Raw genomic sequence first — 19,100 nt, 5'->3', positions numbered from 1 at the left:
TGCCATCTCACCATAAAGCTGGGGGGGAGCCTGGGCGCCCAACTGGCCTCTCTCCCCCTGGGGTCGAGGGAAACTGAGGCACGGGTCCTGCTGTGCCAGGAGGGATGCTGCTGCCCAGGGTTTATCCCTGCCTGGCACTGCCAGCCTGATCCTGCCTGCAGCTGAGCACCCAGGATGGTCCTGGGTAGTAAGGACCCCCAGCCACTCAGAGCAAGATGGGATTTTGCCTGACAGGGTGGGAGTTGTGGGGCTGGGGATACTCAAAGGATGAGGAATGTGGGGCTGGGGTAGGCATGGGATGGGAAACATGAGACCAGGGGGAGTCATGGGGTGAGGGGGGTCTGGGGCTGCCCTATGATGTGACAGACTGGCACTATCCCATGGGAAGGGAGCCATGGGCTTGGAATGCCTTGTGGGATGGGGTCCATGGAGCTGGGGACACTCTGTGGGATGGGGAACCTGCAAAGCCCCAGAGCCCCCACATTGCCCCACACTGGGTTTTTGGGGTGAGGGGCTCCAGGGTACTGCAGGGAGGGCAGATGCGCTGCTCCCCCCGTGCCCAGCACAGACCAGCCTCCCACTCCTCCCAGTGCAGCCCAGGTGCTCTCCCAGGCACCCCACGCCCACATCCTGCCCCTCCAAACCCTGGGTGACACCAGGGAGGAGGGCGGTGGAGAGGATTTCTCACCCCATCCCTTTTCCCACATTCCTGACTCCGAGTTTCCACCAGACTTGGGATCCCCCCACCCCGGGGGTGCATCCTCGCTGCACCACCCCTTCCCAGGCGCCTGACACCTCCCAGTTCAGCCCAGTTCAGCCCAGTTCAGTCCCGTCCGGCGGGTGCTGCTGGCTCCAGTCCCTGATTTCGTGCCGCCGGGCGAGGAGGCGCTCTCAGGGCTGCGGTTGAGTCACCTCGCACCCAGCCAGGGGTGGGACCGGGGGCACCCACGAGAGTCCCCGTGGGGTACCGGGGGCGCGACGAACCACCCAGACCCCACTACCTGGGCAGGTAAGGGCGGCCGTGGGGCTGGACCCACTGCTAGGGGGCTGCACGGGCACCCTGGGGTGGGGGTTGGGGGTCTGGCTCCTCTCGCCCCACCCGGGGGGGCTGCAGCTTCCCTCTCCCTACTCTGCTCCCCACTGAGGAGAGTGGGTTGGGGGCTCCAGCTCACGCGTTTATGGGGTAGTTTTCCTTGTCCCCACGCTGTGGCAGGGCCTGGGGCTGGCCGGGGGCCGAGGGGACGGTTATGGGCTCGCTGGTGCTCGGAGGAGGGTGGGGGGTCGTGGGTGGCGACAGCTCCGGGCTGTGGTGGGGGCGACTGGGACCTGCCAGTCTCTGGGGGGCTGCAGGGGGTCACCCAGCAGGGGCTGAGCCTGGTGCTTTTTGGAGGGGTGTGTGTTTGACTCCGTCTGTTGTCTGCCCTCCATCGCCGCGGGCTGCCTGCCAAAAAAAAAGGGGATGTGCACCCCCCGAGTTGCGACTTACTGGGGAAGTTTAACTGGTTTGACTGGTCTCCCGCGCAGGGTGGGGGGCCGGGTGCCCAGCACCCCTCTGCACGGGTGCTTGTTTACGGCTTGGTTTTGGGGTCGGGAGAGCGTTTTGGGGTGGCAGCGGCTGTTCCCGGGCGGGGGGAGCCCCCCGTGTGCCGGCAGTAAACAGGATACGAGCGGCTGCGGTGGGGACAGCAGCGCCCCAGTCCCGGGGAGAGCCGGGCCGTGTCCCCCAGACCACTCCAGCCCCGGGGAGAGCCGTGCCGAGCCCCCTGAGACCACCCCAGCCCCGGGGAGAGCCGGGCCGTGCCCCCGAGACCACCCCAGCCCCGGCGTTGCGTGCAGGGTGCGGGTGGGTGGCAGGTTCGCCCTGGACTGGGGGCCAGGTGGTGTTGGGGGTCCCCGGTGTGTGGTGTGGGGGTCCCTGATGCTGGGTTAGGGGAGTTTGTAGTGGGGTTGGCACCCAGTGTGCCCACTGGCACCAGTCCTCAGGTCCTGGACTGGTGTCCCCAGCACTGGAGGATGTCTGAGACCCACCGGAGCTGGGAGAGGGCCAGCCGTGGGGCAGGGACAGGGACAGGGTCACCTTTGGGGCTGGGGACAGGGCCACTGGTGGAGGTGGGACCCCCCAGCCGTGCCCGGGTGCGGCTGTGTAGGTGCTCAGGTGCCCGTGGGATGCCCGTGGGTGGGCTGGGGGTGCCCGTGGTGGGGCTGGGGGGGCTCTGCGTGGGCTGCTCCTGCCCCACCGCTGCTGCAATTTCCTGCCCGCGGTGACACCAGGCAGCGCCTCCCCAGCGCCGGCGACAGGAAGGGCAGAGGTGAAGCAACGCCGGGTATGGGGCAAGACCCCCCTGAGAGATGTGATGAGCTGGGTACGGTCTCAGCCCGACTTCGTCTCAGCCCGTCGTGGGGGCAGCCAAGCCCCCTTTTTCCATCTGTCCGTGTGCCGTGGCACCCGGTGAATCCTGTGGGAAAGCGGGCAGGGGCAGAGCCGGCCCTGAGCAAACACCCTGGGCAAACACAGGCCGTGGGCAGGATCCCGGCAGTGGGCAGGGCTGGCCCTGGCGCGGAGCCGGCAGCGGCAGGAGTGGCACGGTGTCTCTGAGCCTGCCCTCGGGGCTGGCGTGCTCTTCCCTGGGCCCCTTTGGCATCATCCCGCCCCTCTTTGTCCCTGTTGGGGATCCCTGGGGTGCTTTGGCTGGGGGTGGGGGTGCATGCTGAGCTTCCCCTCCTTCTCTTTGCAGTAGGATGAGCAGGGGCGGTCACCCCCAGCCGCCCCGAGGTCCCTCTCCAGATGTTGGCATCGCTGGTGCATGCCCGGCACGCTGAGCCCCCCAGGCGCTCCGAGCCCCCCGATCCCCATCACCCACCTAAGCCAGCGCCCCGGGGTGGCCCCGGGCTGTGCCCCCACCCCGCCATGACGCTGCAGGTGGGGGCAGAGGCGCTGCTGGACCTGAGCTTCCTGACGGAGGAGGAGCGATGTGCCATCGCCGAGGTGCTGCGCCGCGACTGGCAGCTCCGCCGGCGCGAGGAGGGGCGCATCAGGTGGGCTGGAGGTCCCCTGCTCAGCATCACCCTTGGGGACAGCCTGGAACACCCCAGGGGCAGCCACCGTGGGGTCTGTCAGCTTTGGGGACAGCTGTTGCTCACAGCTCTAGACCCACCTTGGGGACAGCATGAATTCCCCAAAAGCAGCCACCTTGGGGTCCATCACACATGGGGACAGCACGGACCCCTCCAGGAGCAGCCAGAGTGGAGTCTGTCACACTTGGGGACAGCATGGATACCCACAGGAGCAGCCAGAGTGGAGTCTGTCATGCTTTGGGACAGCATGGATATCCACAGGAGCAGCCAGCTTGAGGCCCATGAACCTCAGGGATCCCCTCAGAGCAGCCAACTTGGTGTCCTTCATCCTTGGGGACACCATGGACCCCTTCAGAGCAGCCACTTTGGGGTCCATCACACTTGTGGACAGAGCAGTCAGGCTGAGGGTCCCTTTTTTCTCTAGGGATGGGGTGACCCACTGAACCCAACCAGAGTTAAGCCCCATGGTCACATCAGCATTGGGGGTCCCAAACCTCATGTGAGACAATGACTGGTGTCCAGTCCCCGTTGTGGTGGCTCCATTGGTTGGGAAGGCCCCTGGGGGTTGTGGCACAGGGTGCTGATGGCATTGCCAGGGTGGGGGTCCCAATGCCACCCTCCCACCACCAGCAAGCTCCGCAAGTCGGTGTCAGACCCGGCGCGGCTGCGGGTGCTCACTGGGGACTGGTTCTGCGACGCCCGCGCCCAGCGCCACCGGCACCACCTCGGCTCCGACCTCGTCCGCGCCTCCATCCGCCGCAGGAGGCGGCCCCGGGGTAGGTGAGGGATGGGAGGTGTGGGGGGACGTTGGTGTCAGGGCTGTGCCCTCTGAGGTCCCCAATGTCCCCAGGAGCAGAGGAGCTGGAGCGTGGCCCCAGCCTGGGCGAGCTGGAGGCCATCGGAGAGCCACTGGTGGAGGAGAAGGAGGATGAGGATGGTGCAGGGGAGACAGATGAGAGGTGAGGGGGGAAAAGGGTGGGCTGTCACCCCGCAATGACACCAGGGCTGGTGGCATCTCATTGGTACCCATCAGGGGGGCACAGGGGAGTGGAGGTGGGGAGTGAGTAATAGAGGCTGTGGTGAAGGGGATGGTGCAGCCAGAGCTGGTGTTTTTCTGTCCAGTGTCCATCTCTACTATCCCAGTGTCTCCCACCATCCTAGTGTCCATCTGTCCACCATTCCAGTGTCCCCCACCATCCCAGTGTCCATCTGTCCACCATTCCAGTGTCCCCCACCATCCTAGTGTCCATCTGTCCACCATTCCAGTGTCCCCCACTATCCCAGTGTCCATCTGTCCACCATCCCAGTGTCCTCCACCACCCCAGTGTCCATCTGTCCTCCATCCCAGTGTCCATCATGCAGTATTTGCCTGTCCACCACCTCAGTGTCTCCCACCGTCCCCGTGTCTGTCTGTCCACCCTCCAGACCAAACTAATGGTGGTCTCTTCCCACAGCAACCCCACAGAGGAGGAGCAGGCGGCCACTGAGCCCCAGGTAGGTCCCTGACAGGGCAGCTGAGCAGGCTCTGACCTCCTGGTGATGGGCTCAGTGGGTGGGTGGGGTGTCACCCTGCAGCCTGGAGCACCAGCAGTGTCACCCCAGGGGTGTGGTGCTGTTGGGACCAGTCTTGTGTGTGATCCCAAACCCTGTGGAGTGATGGGAGATGTCCCATGGGATTCTCCTTGCCCTCTCCCTGGGGACCCAGAGGGGCTGGGCTGAGGGGAGAAGTCAGGGGAGAAGGGGGTGCCCGGGGTCCCTGTTTTCACCTTTTCTCTCGGTGCCATCTCACAGCCCAGCCCCCCAGCCCTGGAAGAGACCCCCGTGTCACAGCCCCCACACCAGGATGACATCCCAGCAAAGGAGCAGGACATCCCAGCCCAGTCAGGTAACCGGGATGAGGGGTCAGTTCTGTGGACATTTGAAGAGTTGGAGCCCCACAGAGCTGCTTCCCAGCATCTTCCCTCTCATTGGTTCCCAATCCTGGCCCCTCATCTGCTTCTCTTGCCAAAAAAAAGGGAAATCCCCCCTTCTACCCATGCTGGTGCCACCCCACACCCTTGCAGGTGACACAGGAGGTGGGAACCCTTTCGGCTCATCCAGCACAGAGGAGGATGAGGAGGAGCCTGACTCCACACCCAGCAATGCTGGGCAGGTGGGATGAAGGGGCTGGATGGGTTGAGAGGGCTGGAATGGGCTGTGTGGGGTTTTAGGGGGCTGTATGGGGCTGAGGGGGGTGTACAGGGTTGGAGGGGGTTGTATGGGATTTTGGGGGTCTGGAGAGGCTGTATGGGGCTGAGGGGGATGTACAGGGCTGTATAGGGTTGGAGGGAGTTGTGTGAAGTTTTGGGGGTCTGGAGGGGGCTGGATGGGGTTAGAGAGGGGCTGTCTGACCTAAACAAAGCCAGCAAATCACAGGCTGTGCCTGAGCACATCATGGGTCTGAGGTCGGTTCTGACCCCTCTTCACATTTCCAGAGATCAGAGACCCCCCAGACGGATCAGACACCCCCGGACCAGGTGCCCCCACAGAATGGCCACACTGCCCCGAGCCTGCTGAGCACCAGCTCCTCCGTGTCCAGCCTCAGCTCCTCCACGGTGTGGGACCAGGGGCTGCTGGGGATGCATGTGTGGGGTGGGGGATCACCTCCCCAGCCCCCCTGACCCCGTCCCCCTGCCCTGCAGCTGAGTGGGAGCCTGATGAGCCTGTACAGTGAGGGGGAACTGGGCAGTGTGGCCGTGAGGGGCTGTGTCCAGTTCTCCCTCCGCTACGACCCAGCCAAGAAGGAGCTGCAGGTCCACGTGGTGCGGTGCCGGGAGCTGGCCGAGGCCAAGAAGCAGCGCTCGGACCCGTGAGTGGCCCAGCCCCCCGTGGCACTGCCCAGGTGATGCCCACACTGGCACCCACCCCTTTTTTGGCTCCAGGTACATCAAGACGTACCTGCTGCCAGACAAGTCCAACCGCAGCAAGCGCAAGACCGCGGTGAGGAAGAGGAGCTTGGATCCCATCTTCAACGAGACCCTCAAGGTTTCCCACAAGGGGTGGCTTTGGGGGGGTCCCCCTGGTTCAAATGGAATGGATGTGGGTGGATAATCTCACTCTGTGTCCCCTTCCCTTTAGTACAAGCTCGAGAAGAGGGACTTGCAGAGCCGGACCCTGAACCTCTCCGTGTGGCACCACGACAGCCTGGGCAGGAACCTCTTCCTGGGGGAGGTGGAGGTTGCACTGGGCGCCTGGGACTGGGCAAACACACGCCCTGAGTGGTTCAGCCTCCAGCCACGGGTGAGCCCCCAGCCCCCCCAGCCCTCTGCTTTCACCCACAGCCCCCCATAACTCCCCATCCTCTGCAGATGCCCATCCCCTCAGATGGCCTCAACAGCCGGGGCAACCTCAACTTGGCATTGAAGTTCATCCCTGCTGGCTCAGAAGGTGAGAGTCACCCATGTGCAGCTGGAGGGGGGGCCTGGCATGGCAGGGAGCCCCTGACCCCTCTGGCCCACAGGCGGGGGGATGCCACCCACAGGCGAGCTGCACATCTGGGTGAAGGATGCTCAGAGCCTCATCCCACTGCAGAGCGGCACCGTGGACGCCTTTGTGCAATGGTAAGGGGGGGTGTGGCACCATGGGGGGCACTGTGAGGGGCTGGTGGCAGTGTGCCCTCACCCCCTGCACCCCTCAGCTACGTGCTGCCCGATGACAGCAAGGCCAGCCGGCAGAAGACGCGGGTGGTGAAGCGGAGCCTGAACCCCCTCTTCAACCACACCATGGTCTACGACGGCTTCCAGGCCAAGGACTTGGCCGAGGCGTGCGCCGAGTTCACCCTCTGGCACCAGGAGGCCTTTTCCAAGCGCCAGCTGGGCGGGATCCGGCTCAGCCTGGGCACTGGTGAGCCTGGGGGGGAGCCCCAGCCCCTCAGGCTGCCCCCCTGTGCCCAGGGGGTGACCGTGGTGGTCTCTCTGCAGGGAGCAGCTACGGGCTGCCCGTGGGCTGGATGGACTCGACAGCAGAGGAGCAGGGGGTGTGGAAGCGCCTGCTCCAGCAGCCCCAGCAGTGGGTGGAAGCGCTGCTGCCCCTGCGGACCAACCTGGTCCCCCGGGCATAGCCCCCCCGACCCCACAAGAACCACCCAGTGCCGGCAGGACTGTGGGACCTGGGGGCATAGAGACCTGGAGCAACACTGTGCAGGGCGGGGGTCTGTGCCCTCCCCTTCCAGCAGCAATGAAGTGGCACCAGAGGGCACATCTGGTGACTGTTTATTGCTGTGGACACCGTACTCCGACTTTCTTCCTCTGCTCTGGGACTGGAGCTGCTGCATCCCCACTGCTCCTGTTCTGGGGCTGTCCTCTCCATCCTGCCAGCCCCTGGGGTGGCAGCCCCAGGACTCCAGTGGCCTTGTCACAGCCCACACCAGGATATCCCATTCCTTACTGGGACACTCCAAACCAGGCTGTGCTGTCACTCCAAGAAGGCCCCTTACTGATTCCCTTCTGCAGGTCACTGGGAGGACTGGAGTCACTCCATCTGCCAGCATGATACCTCCCATGCCCATACTGGTTCCCCTCTCCTGGTCACTGGGAGGACTGGAGTCATCTGGGGCCACCCACCACCACCACACTGTGGGCAGGACACTGCCATATCTCCAGAGATTTGATTTGCAGCCAAAATCTCCTGGGACAGCACCTGCTGCTGGGGCTCTGGGGGTGACAGGTGATGGGTGACAATGACACGGACACCAGGAATTACAGGAAAATCCTTTATTAGTCTCTATTTCCCCGGTGCCGACTCGGGCTCTGCCCAGTGTGGGGCTGGGGGCTCAGCCACTAAAGGGTTCCCCCAATGCCACCAGTGGCCACATGTCCTCTGCCCCTTGGGGTGCCCCAGGTCCCCTGGGTGCTTGGCAAGCACAGGGTGGGGAGCCCAAGGTGGGATTCAGGCATGGATTATCTCCCTCTGCCCACCTGCAACTCCTGGGGAGCAGCCCAAGGGTGAAAACCCCCAGAGCATCCCCAGCCCCGTCCTGGGGACAGGGACAGGGGTCGGGTCTGGGTGACGTGTCCCACACTGGTGTCCCCAGCTTTGCATAGTCATGGTGTGGGGTCCCTGTGGCCTCAGGGGGGAACAGTCCAGCTGTGGACAGGAGTGACACCAGCAGCCTCTTCACCCCAGGGAGGACAAGGACAGTGTCCCCCACCCAGCCTGGGGCGTGTGGTGGCCTCAGATCCTGGTGCATTGGACAGAAAAGAGCTGTGGCAGGATGGGCCCTGGGGGGCTTTACCCTGGAGGGTCCAACCCCTCGCAGCCCCCCCAGGGAGTGAGGGGCAAGGGGGGTGTCCCACTGCCCACCCCGCTGCTCCCATGCCATGGGAAAGGGTTGGAGTGTGCTGGGAATTCCTGCAGGGGAGGGATGGGGAGCACAAACCCCACAGCTGCACAAACCCCCCCGGACACGACACAGACACCACCTCACAGAGTTTAATGGGGGGCAGCCCGAGCTACAAGTGTCACCCCACAGCACACGACACGCACCCCTCTCCCCAAAACAACACACAGAAAGGGGGTGGGGGGAGAGGGAACCTCCCCAGACACTCCCAGAGCAACACAGAGGCACAGCAAAAGCACACAGCGAGGCCCTGGCTCAGCTCCTTCAGCTGGGGGGTCGGGGTGGGCAGGGGTGGAGGGTGTCAGGGCAAGGGGGTGAGTGCTCCAGCCAAAATGCTGAAGGGAAAAAAAAGCCCACCAGGAGAAGAGGGGAACCCCCCACTCCAGTGAGCCCCCCACTCCAGTGAGCTGTGGAGATGCAACAGGGCAGGGGGTGCTGAGGGTGGGGAGGGGCTGCTGGGGGCTAACTGGGGCCAAACTGGGAGCCTTGCAGCTCTGGGTGAGGGGGGGCTGCACCCTGCTGTGGTGGGGCTGGGGGGATCGGGGCACCTTGCCCTGGTGGCAGAAGGGGTTGGACATCAACTGCACCCCCTGAGGGGCTCCATGTTTGAAAAGGGGATTAGGGGTGACACCCCCTTCCCTTCCACCACTATCAGCTCACAGGAAAACAGCAAACCAGGTGGGAAACACCCGACATGCAAACCAGGAGAGAGGGTCCACACAAACCCCCCTCTGCCCAGGGAGGTGCGAGGGAAGGGTGAAGCTCTGGGGGTGCAGGGGGGGCACCCCCTCCCCATTGCCACCAGCACCCAGAACCTACTGGTTGTCCTCTCTGGCAGCGTGGAAGGAAAGAGAGATGGGGCACAGCCCCCCATGTTAGACACGAGTCCCATGGACACATGAAGAGCAAGGACCCCCACTTGGCTCAGCCTCAGAGGGACGGATTTGGGGTCCCCCCTCTCCCCATGGGGCTCAGAGCCAGGATACAGCCAGACAGTGACAGACAGAGGAGGTGGCAGGACAGCCAGACACTGGTGAGGGGACAGGCAGGGGGGGACAAACCCCTCCATCTTCCAAATCCTCCCACACCAGGAGAGGATGGACTGGCACAAAGAGCCACGGGAGACAACACAGCAGTGAGACAGAACACACACTGGGCTGACCCCACTTTTAGCTTTAAGGGTAGGCTTGGGCTGGGTCCCCCCTCCATCCCAGATCCCAGGGAGGGCGTTGGAGCCTTACAGCGTTTGGTAGGTGCTGTCCTTTGACTTGATGAACTTGATGACGAAGAAGGCGACGGCCTGGATGCTCAGCACCAACACGATGCCGCCGATGAAACTGGCTGTGTCAAAGCCAGGTGGGTGAAATTCAGGGCTGCCCGTCAGTGGGGCACTAGTGGTGGTGGTCCCTGATGGCAGGGGAAAACAGGGGAGTTGGAGGGTTGTAGGTGCTCTTGGCATCCCTGAGCACTGATGATCCTGCCAAGAAGGAATTGGGGGTCCACACAGCCCCCAGCAGCCACACAGGGAGGGATGGTAGTTCCCAGCTTGGGGCTGGCATGTCCCTACCAACACGTGGATGCTGGGATGGGCTCAGCCCCTTCCCATGCTGGAGCAGCCAGAGCTGCAGGAAAAGAGCCAGCAGCAAAAAGATCCCAGTGGGATCAATAATTCAGAGGGCTCTGGGCTCTGGTTACCCACAGTAATTAGTCCAGTGCTCTCCAATTCCCACTTCCTGGAAGAGGCTCCTCCGCTCCCAGTTCCAGCACCAACCTGGCTGGAGGTGGCAATTCCCAGCAGGAATGATATCAGGGCTGGTTCTTGGAGGGCTGTGGGGTGTCATGACCCCCCAGCCCCATCCAAGCATTGCCCAGGACACAGAGAGGGGACAGGGATGGAGCAGTGACCCAGGACAGTGGTGGCACTGCCTGGGGCACAGTTCATTGATGCAGCCCCGGAGGTTCTCCAAAAGGGATGTGAAATATGGAGTGAAGCACCTTGTTGGGACTGGTCACTGATCCCTGGAGCATCCAGGACTCCCATCCCACCACCTTCCACCCCTTGGGACCTGCTCACTTGTGGAGTGTGTCACTGGCTCCTTGCTGTGGGACCGTGGAGGCTCTTCTGTGGGGGACTTCAGAGCTGGAGAGGGCAGGGACAGAGGGAAGGGGGAAGGTGGGGTGTCAGGGGACATTGCTGCACAGCTGTCCCAAGGGTGGGATTTCTTCCCCATTGCCCCAGCACCCACAGCAGCACCTCTGACCCAAAGACTGCTGGGTCTGGGGGGCTTTGGGGGGTCTGGGATTACCTCGGCACAGGGTGCTGGTGTTGTAGAGTGCACAGGTCTCCCGTGTTGCTGTCCCTCTCTGCACACAGCTCCCTGATTCTGTGGGAAGAGGGAGCAGGGTTTTCCCAAGGATCCCAAAGCAGCACCCAGCACAGCTGATGGCATTCGGGCCCGGAGCAGCCCAAGAGGTTGGGATGGTGAGGACTCATTCCCAAGATGGGCATCCATCCATCCATCCATCCATCCATCCATCCATCCATCCATCCATCCATCCATCCATCCATCCATGGGGCTGCGAGTTGGGATCATGTCTGCACCCTCCAAGGGAAGAGCCCCAAAGAGCCTCAAACAGGGGCTTTATAAACAGCTGGTTTTCTCTCATCTCCATCACCCAGTGCTGCTCCATGTGCACATGGTGGAGGGTTCCCAGCATTATTCCAAACGTGACTGGGAGCACCACATGCCAGAATCCTGCACCCCTGCCCACTGGACTGGCACAGATCCTCCCCCTTCTCCTGGGGTGGGGCAGCTGAGGTGGATCTTCACCATGGAAAGCAGCTGGGACTGGGCACCTGAGGGTGCTGGATGCCAGCAGCATCCTGGCATGACCCCAGTCCACTGGCAGGGTCTGGGGAAGGGCAGTGGAAGCCCCTCACTGTCCCCCCCAGCTGACCCCCTCACCTGGTTCCTCGGGGGTCCTGCAGCCCACCCAGACGCAGCCGGTGGTGTTGTGTGAGTGGGTGATGGCCGTACATGTCTCACAGGACCTCAGCTCACTGCACTCTCCTGCCAAATCCAGGGAAAAGGGGTGAGGGCAGGGCCAGTATCCAGCCCCCAGCAGTGGGGTCAGGGCTGGATCTTCAGCTCCATGAGGGAGGAATTCTGATGAAGCAGTGGGAGGGATGAAAGCACATCCCACAGCACCAAACCCACCAACAGACCCATCCCAGTGCAGTGTTTGTAGCATCAGCAGCTCTCTGGAGTGGGGACACCTCAAACCACACAGTTCCCAACACCCACCCGGGACACACAGGGCTCATCCCACCACCCACAGTGCAGGGAAACATCCCCCAGCCCTGGCGCTGGGATTTGGGATCCTGGGATCTTTTGGTGGAGGTTTAAATGCAGTGAGGCAGCAGCACAGCCTGGTCGGTGTTACTGAGCAGCATCACCCCCCTGCCCCTCTGGACCACCCCACAGGACCCCCTGCTCCCATGGCCCGGTGAGGGCGGTGAGTCACTCGGGCGTTTGTGGAGCTGCTCTTCCCCCACACACGCTCATCATTAATTTACAGCGATGACTGTCGGCGAGGGAGGCTGCGACTGACGAGCTGTGGCCGGGCCCTGCCTGCTCCTCGCTGCGTCCCACGCCCGCGTTTGCACCATCTCGGCAAAGACCCGGGAGCCATTCCCCATCCTGGGTGTGTTCACGGGCTCTCAGGGGGCAACCCCCTCTCCAGGGCTTGTTGGTGGCTGGTACTCACCTTGATCAGCTCCCTAGGGATTTTTCCACGTGTGGAAAGCACAAGGCATCCCTGCCAGCAGCACTTCCCACCACATCACCTCCCTTTGGGGTGGGTGAGCAGCTCCAGCCCCCGCCACTTTTAGGGTCCCTAAACACCATGCTTGGGTGATAGAAAAAAACCCTTTCTTTTCCCAGGGAAAGCCAAGGGGGCAACTGGTGGCATAAGGCAGGAAGTGAGGATGCTGCGGCCCCATTGCCATGGCTACGAGGGGGGGGTGGGCACACCGCTGGGCCCCCCCTTCCAGCATTGAGAGACCTGCCGGGGACCAATGGGAAAGTAGGACTTTGTTCGCAAGGGTTTCAGGCAGGTTTATAATTTAAGTTATTTTTATCGCGGCAGGCGCAGGAACAGACGTTTGAGCCCGGCGTTGTCAACTCCCGCTCCTGCAGCCAGGTGTGGGGAGGGAGAGGGAATAAAGGGGCGCAGCGGGGCCGGCTGAGGACACCCCCATCCCCACGGGTGCTCTGGGAACACGCGTGGGTCCCGCTGGGATAAGTCAGGGTGGAAATGTCTCCCGGGAGCAGCGCGGGGGATGGGAGAAGGGGAGCAGAAGGAAGCCTGGGGTTTGCATAATTAATGAGTGGAGTTGCAGCACGTCGGAAAGAGGGGTGATGGCCCCGCTCCTCGCTCCCCACCACGATCCACGAGATCCCCACACTCTGGGGGCAGGAGGTTGGACCCCGCAACTCGCTCATCCCGCAGCAGCCCAGAGCACCCCTCCTGGCCCTGGGGGTCCCAGTCCCCGGAGCACGGCTGGGAGCGCTCCCCCCAAACCAAGGTCCGGCGACGGAATCTCGTGGGGGCGAGAGGAAAGAGAATATCCCCTCTAAAAAAGTTCAGCTGCCCCAAAGCTGCCAACTCCCCTCGCCCCCAGCCCCGCGCTGCCCCACCCCGCGCCCCCGGCCGTACCTGCGCGGGTGGGAGCGGGTCCCTGCGCGCACAGCAGCGCGCACAGCAGCGCGCAGCGCAGCGCCCCGGGACCCGGCGGGGCCATGGCCCGGCCCGGCTCGCCTCGGCTCAGCCCGGTCCCAGCGGGCGGTGTGGCCGTGGCTCTCCCGGGAGAGCGGAGCGGAGCGCCGGGCAGATGCGCGCCCGCGGGAGGCGGCCCCGGCGGCGGAGGGGGAGGCTGGGGGGGCGGCCCCGCCTCGTCCCGCCCCGCCCCGCCCCGGCAGGCCCGGCACGGGCAGGGGGGTCTCTCCCGAGGTGCATCCCCCCCTATCCACACACCCTCCTACATCGCTGCTGCGGCCGTGGGAAAGCCGGGGCTGTCCCAGTACCGAGAGGTCCGGAGCGACGGCGGCTGCACCCCCGGCACGGGCTGTACGCACCGTACACCTGAACACCTGCACACATCTGTACACATGAACACACGTACACATTGTACACCTGTACACACTGTACACACTGTACACCCGAACACACTGTACAGCTGAACACCTGAAGACGCTGTGCACATCTGCACACCTTTGCACGCCTGAACACATTGTACACCTGCACACATCTGTACACCTGAACACACTGTGCACATCTGCACACCTTTGCACGCCTGAACACATTGTACACCTGCACACATCTGTACACCTGAACACACTGTGCACACTGTACACCTGTACACACTGCACACCTGTACACATGTACACATCTGCACACCTGTACACAGTGAACACCTGAGCACCTGTACATGCTGCACACCTGAACATCTGTACACATCTGCACACACTGTACACCTGAATACCTGCACACACCTGAACTCACTGCACACACTGTACATACACACTGTACACTCACTGCATATCTGGACACCCTGCACACCTGATCACGCTGTAAACACCACACACCTGCACTCACCTGCACTCACTGCACACACTCTGCACTCAGTGCACACATGATGCACACAGCACACCTGCACACCTGTACACCTGCACACATGGCACACCCTGTACACCGGCACACAGGGCACACCCTGCACACCTGTACACCTGCACGCACGGCACACCCCTCACGCCTGGACATCCTGAACACCCTGCACACCGTGTGTGCACGGCACATCTTGAACACTCCGCACACTGCCACACACCCCGCACACCCCGCACACCCCCCGCTGTCTCCGCACACACTCTCCGCCTCTGCCCCGCGCTCGGGGCATCGCGAGGCCCCCGGGACCGGGTCGTGCCGTTCAGTACCGCGAACAGCTCCCTGCGGGCCGGGCCGGACCGGGCCGAGCCCCCCGGTGCCTGTCCGAGCTCCGCGGGGGCGGTCGCTGCCCGCCCTGGGACCATCGGGGGCTCCGGACCCCCGCGGGTCCCGCCAGCCTCAGGTATCCCGGGATCCCCCGTCTCTCCAACGGGAACAGATCCCGAGGAAACTTTCCGGGCTTCGGGGAACAAGAGCGGAGAAAAAGTCCCGGGGGGGCGCACGGCTTTTCCCTCCTCCTCCTCCCCGATGGGAGGGCTCCCCTCCATCAGCCCTTCCCGCAGCCCCTCCCGGCCCGGCCTTCCCGCTTCTCCCGGCCATGAATTATTCAGCCCCTCGTGGGAAAGCCGGGAGAGCAGAGGGAGCTGCGCACCCCCGGCTGTGCGGGGGCAGGGGGGAGATCATCCTCACCCCCTTCTCCTCCCCGCAGCCCCCTCCAAAGCGGAGCCCCCAAACCTCTGCATTGCGGGGAGGGGTGGCCGAGACAGCTCCCCTTTCTCTGCAGCGCGGGGGTTTGAATGGGGGGGGGTCCCATGCGTGGCGTGGGGCTGAGATTGAGGGGGGTTTGGGCCAGGACGTGGAGGATGGAGGGGGGCGTGCGGAGGTGTGTGTGTGGGGGGGGGAGGGGGGGGTCGGGTCTGATTTTTATGAATGAGCTGAGATTACTATGCGGCGCGCGCGCGCCCGCGCTGCCAGCCCGCGCGCTGATTGGCTCTCCGGCGGCATTGACGTCACGGCGGGGCGAGCGGGGCTAGTGGGGGGACGGCGGTGAGTCACCCCCAGAACCCCCCCCGAGCCCCCCCGGCCGGGCTCGGTCACTATAACTCGACGGAGCCCATGGCAGCGAGCCCCCAGCCGGGCAGCCCAGCACAGCATCCCGGCAGGTGAGCGCCTGGCACTGCGGGGAGGGGACACCGAGGGAAGGGAGGGCGGCGAGGGGCGGCCGTGCCTCCCAGAACCCCGTCCAGGGGCTGTGCTGCCTGCCCAGGGAGGGGTAGAACCCCCCACCAAGGTAAGTGGGGATCACCTGGTTGGGGGTGCATGGTGGCGCTGGGGGGGTGTCTCTCCCTGCTGAGGTGTTGGATCGGGGGGGGGGAAAGGGTCACTCCCTTCACCTGTTGCTTGAGACCCCCTCACATTGGTCCTGAAGTCTTTCCTGGGGAGGGGTTCCCAGTGCCAGTCCTGCTCCCCTGGGATTTATCCACCAAAATCACGCAGTGCCCAACCCCCATCAGCTCAGGCAGGCAGGAGCAGGGGTGTTGTGTGTCCTTCCCTCCCTGCCCCCCTCACGGCTTTATTCCACTTATTTTTTTTAAAACCTAACCACTTCATCCCAAAAAATCCTCTTGGAGCAAGTAGCGAGCACCCCCTCTGTCCCCCCTCCTGCAGACAACTTTTGGGGGGAAGCAGGACTGTCCCCAGCTGGGTGGCACAGGGAGAGCTTGTGAGGGTCCTCCCTGCTGGCAGCAGGTGCTGAGGGGCTGCTTTTGCTTTCAGCTGCAGTAGGTCACCCTCTGCCATCATGATGGAGAAAGGGCCCCCCAACTCCAGCGAAGGCCAGCAGGGCTGGTTCTCAGCCAGGAATGGCAGCAGCAGCTCCTTGGACCTGGAATCTGTGGTGAGACCCCTCGCCTTGAACCCATGGGACGTCGTCCTGTGCATCTCCGGGACCATCATCTCCTGTGAGAACGCCATTGTGGTGGTGGTCATCTTCTACACCCCGGCCTTCCGGGCCCCCATGTTCCTCCTCATCGGCAGCTTGGCCACGGCTGACCTCCTGGCAGGGTTGGGTTTGATCCTGCACTTTGCCTTTGTGTACTTGGCGCCGTCAGAGTCGGTCAGCCTGCTCACGGTGGGACTGCTGGTCACCTCCTTCACGGCCAGTGTCTGCAGCCTGCTGACCATCACCATCGACCGCTACCTGTCCCTCTACAACGCCCTGACCTACTACTCGGAGAGGACGGTCACCAGGACTTACATCATGCTGATCCTCACCTGGGGCGCCTCCATCTGCTACGGGCTCCTGCCCATCATGGGCTGGAACTGCCTGAAGGAGCCGCCCGCCTGCAGCATCGTCAGGCCACTGACGAAGAACCACCTCATCATCCTCTCCGTCTCCTTCTTCATGGTGTTCGCGGTGATGCTCCAGCTGTACGTGCAGATCTGCAAGATCGTGTGCCGGCACGCCCACCAGATCGCCGTGCAGAGACACTTGCTGGCCAGCTCCCACTACGTCACCACCAGGAAAGGCATCGCCACCCTGGCTGTCATCCTGGGCACCTTCGCGTCCTGCTGGCTGCCCTTCGCCGTCTACTGCCTGCTGGGGGATTACACCTACCCGGCCCTCTACACCTACGCCACCCTCCTCCCCGCCACCTACAACTCCATGATCAACCCCGTCATTTACGCCTTCAGGAACCAGGAGATCCAGAAAGTGCTGTGGGCTGTGTGCTGCGGGTGCTTCTCCTCCGCGCTGCCTTTCCGCTCCCGCTCCCCCAGTGACGTCTGATGTGCCCCCCCTCGCCCCCTGCACCTTCCATTTACCGACTGCAGCCAGGGGATTTGCTTTAATTCCCCCTTTTCATTTTCCAAAGGCAACGTTGCAGGAGCTCTTGGAATCAAGGAGCTCTTCCCAGCCTTGTCCTTTCAGGCACAACCCCTTCTTCTTCGCCTCTATTTTTCCACTTTTTGAATGTACAGGAGAGAAAAGCATATTTTTTATCCATAATATAATCTATATTTATGCGTGAGAGAGAGAGAGGGGGGAGATCCTCATATTTTCTTTAAAACTATTTACGATGCTTTATTTTCTTAAGGGGGGGCAACACCAGGAATGCTGGTCCCCCTCTTGCTTTTTTTACAACCTCGTTATTTACCTCAGATAGTTAAAATCTATTTTATACGTTTGGGGAAGGCAGGGAGAGACTCACTGACGGAAGAGGAGGGACTCACCCCCTTCCCTCTTCTCCCAGCTGTCCATCCATTTATTTATTTATTGTTTTTTAATTATTATTTAATTTGATTTCCGTGCCTCCCTCCCGCCAGCGCTGGGCCCTGCTGCCCTCTAGTGCTCGCTGCCTTCGGGAGGAGGGGGCTGCCGGAGGCTCCGCACCCCCAAACCCAACAGTTCTGGGGTCCCCCGGGTGCTGCCACCCCCCTCATGGCACCCAGGGCTCCCCCTGCCAAAGCCTTTCTTTGCACTGGGACTGGATTTGCACATTTTGGAGGGGCGAGATGGATGTGAAGAGGCCCCTTGTGATGGGGTGGGACCTCTTGGGAGTGGGGTCGAGGTGGGGGGGCTGCTTCTTGTTTACAACTGTGGGAGGGGAATAAATTAATTTGTGATACGAGGTGTGGCTGTTTGATGCTGGGGAGGGGGTGGGATGGCGTTTCCCAAGGCGGGAGAGCAGGTTGAGGTTCCCCAGGTCTCATCAGGGCCATCTCCCCGCTCCATTTCCCTGCTCCCGGATAAGAGATGCCAAGAGACAGCGCTTCCCCCACCCATCACATCCTGTTAGCAGGAGCCGGCCCGGGGGGGCAGGGGGAGCAGAGGGCCCTGACCATCCTCATCCTCATGGTGCCCAGCAGGCAGAGGGGCTGCATCCAGCTCTGCCGGTGACATCTGATGTGTCCCCCCCTCCAGGGATGGCCAGGACTCATTCCCAGCGATGTGTGTCCATCCGAGGGTCCCTCCATCCATCCAGCAGGGTGGGATCACTCTCTCCATCACTGCACTCCAACCCCTCTCCTGGCAGGGGATCACAGGGGGCTCTGCCCACACCCCCACACTGAGGTTCCCATTCCACTGCTCACATAGGATATAGGACACCTGCTGTCGCAGGGAAGGCAGGGTTAACGATGGCAATGCTAATTAGGGCAGCTCAGCCCCTTTAGTGGCAGGACTCTGCACCCCCAGAGCCCCCCGTGCCCCTGCCCACCCCAGCCAGGGACCAGCAGATTTCTCACAGGCATTTGTGCATCCACAGACGTGCTGGGATGTGGCAGAGCCCAGGGCTGAGGACCCAGCTGGTGCCGTGGGATGAGTGTTGGCCCCCCCGAGGCTTCACTTCACCTTGGGCTCAGGGACCTGGTGGCAGCCTGGGGGGTTGGTGCTGTTTATTGCAAAGGAAATAAAGATTTTCTTTGGCTCAGCTCTGGAAAGGGTTTGTGGCAGCAAGTGATGAGGAGAGATGAGGCTGGAGAGAGGCTGAGGGACCCACAAATGTCTCCTGCTCTCCCAGGGCTGGACTCAGTACTGGGGATGGGGAATCTGAGGCTCTCCCTCGTCCCCAGGGGTTGAAGATGCTCATTGTACCCCAGAGCTCTCCACCCCTCAACCAGGGGATAATTCCCAAGCCCACCTCCCCCAGCAGTGAAAAATCCCATAATTCCCAGCCCTGCTGTATTCAGGAGCAGTTTATACCTGGTGGTTCTTATGTCAACATCACATGGCAGCTGAAACAGCTTCTCTCTCCCTCGTGCCTCCCCTGCTGATGTCTTCAGAGGGAGCTTCTCCACACTCTGTAAGCCCATCAGGTCCCTCCCACTCCCTGGGGTCCCTGTCACCTTCCCTGGGGACAGGGGGCCACAACAGGGTGTGCAGGGCACAAAGACAGCACCATTCAGGTCTGCTGGGACCTCCCTC

The 19,100-nt window shown here is 62.7% G+C and overlaps 3 protein-coding genes across 3 annotated transcripts; 2 read left to right on the top strand and 1 right to left on the bottom strand.

The window, feature by feature from the left end:
• Positions 1 to 659: 659 nt before the first annotated feature.
• Positions 660 to 7,839, top strand: SYTL1 (synaptotagmin like 1). Its single transcript, XM_071576669.1, has 15 exons — positions 660 to 1,009; positions 2,736 to 3,036; positions 3,706 to 3,851; positions 3,926 to 4,034; positions 4,530 to 4,569; positions 4,867 to 4,960; positions 5,139 to 5,227; positions 5,550 to 5,669; positions 5,757 to 5,923; positions 5,997 to 6,099; positions 6,193 to 6,354; positions 6,423 to 6,501; positions 6,575 to 6,674; positions 6,752 to 6,957; positions 7,035 to 7,839. The coding sequence occupies exons 2-15, from the start codon at positions 2,786 to 2,788 to the stop codon at positions 7,172 to 7,174; spliced, it is 1,806 nt and encodes a 601-aa protein (XP_071432770.1). The 5' UTR covers positions 660 to 1,009; positions 2,736 to 2,785; the 3' UTR covers positions 7,175 to 7,839.
• Positions 7,812 to 13,390, bottom strand: CD164L2 (CD164 molecule like 2). Its single transcript, XM_071576671.1, has 6 exons — positions 13,172 to 13,390; positions 11,419 to 11,523; positions 10,759 to 10,836; positions 10,527 to 10,592; positions 9,694 to 9,859; positions 7,812 to 8,293 (listed from the first exon to the last, which is right to left on the bottom strand). Exons 1-6 carry the CDS (start codon positions 13,254 to 13,256, stop codon positions 8,287 to 8,289), a joined length of 507 nt encoding a protein of 168 aa, XP_071432772.1. The 5' UTR covers positions 13,257 to 13,390; the 3' UTR covers positions 7,812 to 8,286.
• Positions 13,391 to 15,233: 1,843 nt separating this feature from the next.
• Positions 15,234 to 17,720, top strand: GPR3 (G protein-coupled receptor 3). The gene is made up of 2 exons (XM_071576670.1): positions 15,234 to 15,467; positions 15,953 to 17,720. The coding sequence occupies exon 2, from the start codon at positions 15,978 to 15,980 to the stop codon at positions 16,962 to 16,964; it is 987 nt and encodes a 328-aa protein (XP_071432771.1). The 5' UTR covers positions 15,234 to 15,467; positions 15,953 to 15,977; the 3' UTR covers positions 16,965 to 17,720.
• Positions 17,721 to 19,100: the final 1,380 nt, after the last annotated feature.

Source organism: Pithys albifrons, chromosome 24 (genome assembly GCF_047495875.1).
Source record: "Pithys albifrons albifrons isolate INPA30051 chromosome 24, PitAlb_v1, whole genome shotgun sequence".
NCBI classification, from domain to species: domain Eukaryota; kingdom Metazoa; phylum Chordata; class Aves; order Passeriformes; family Thamnophilidae; genus Pithys; species Pithys albifrons.
This window is presented reverse-complemented; position numbering and strand designations above follow the sequence as displayed.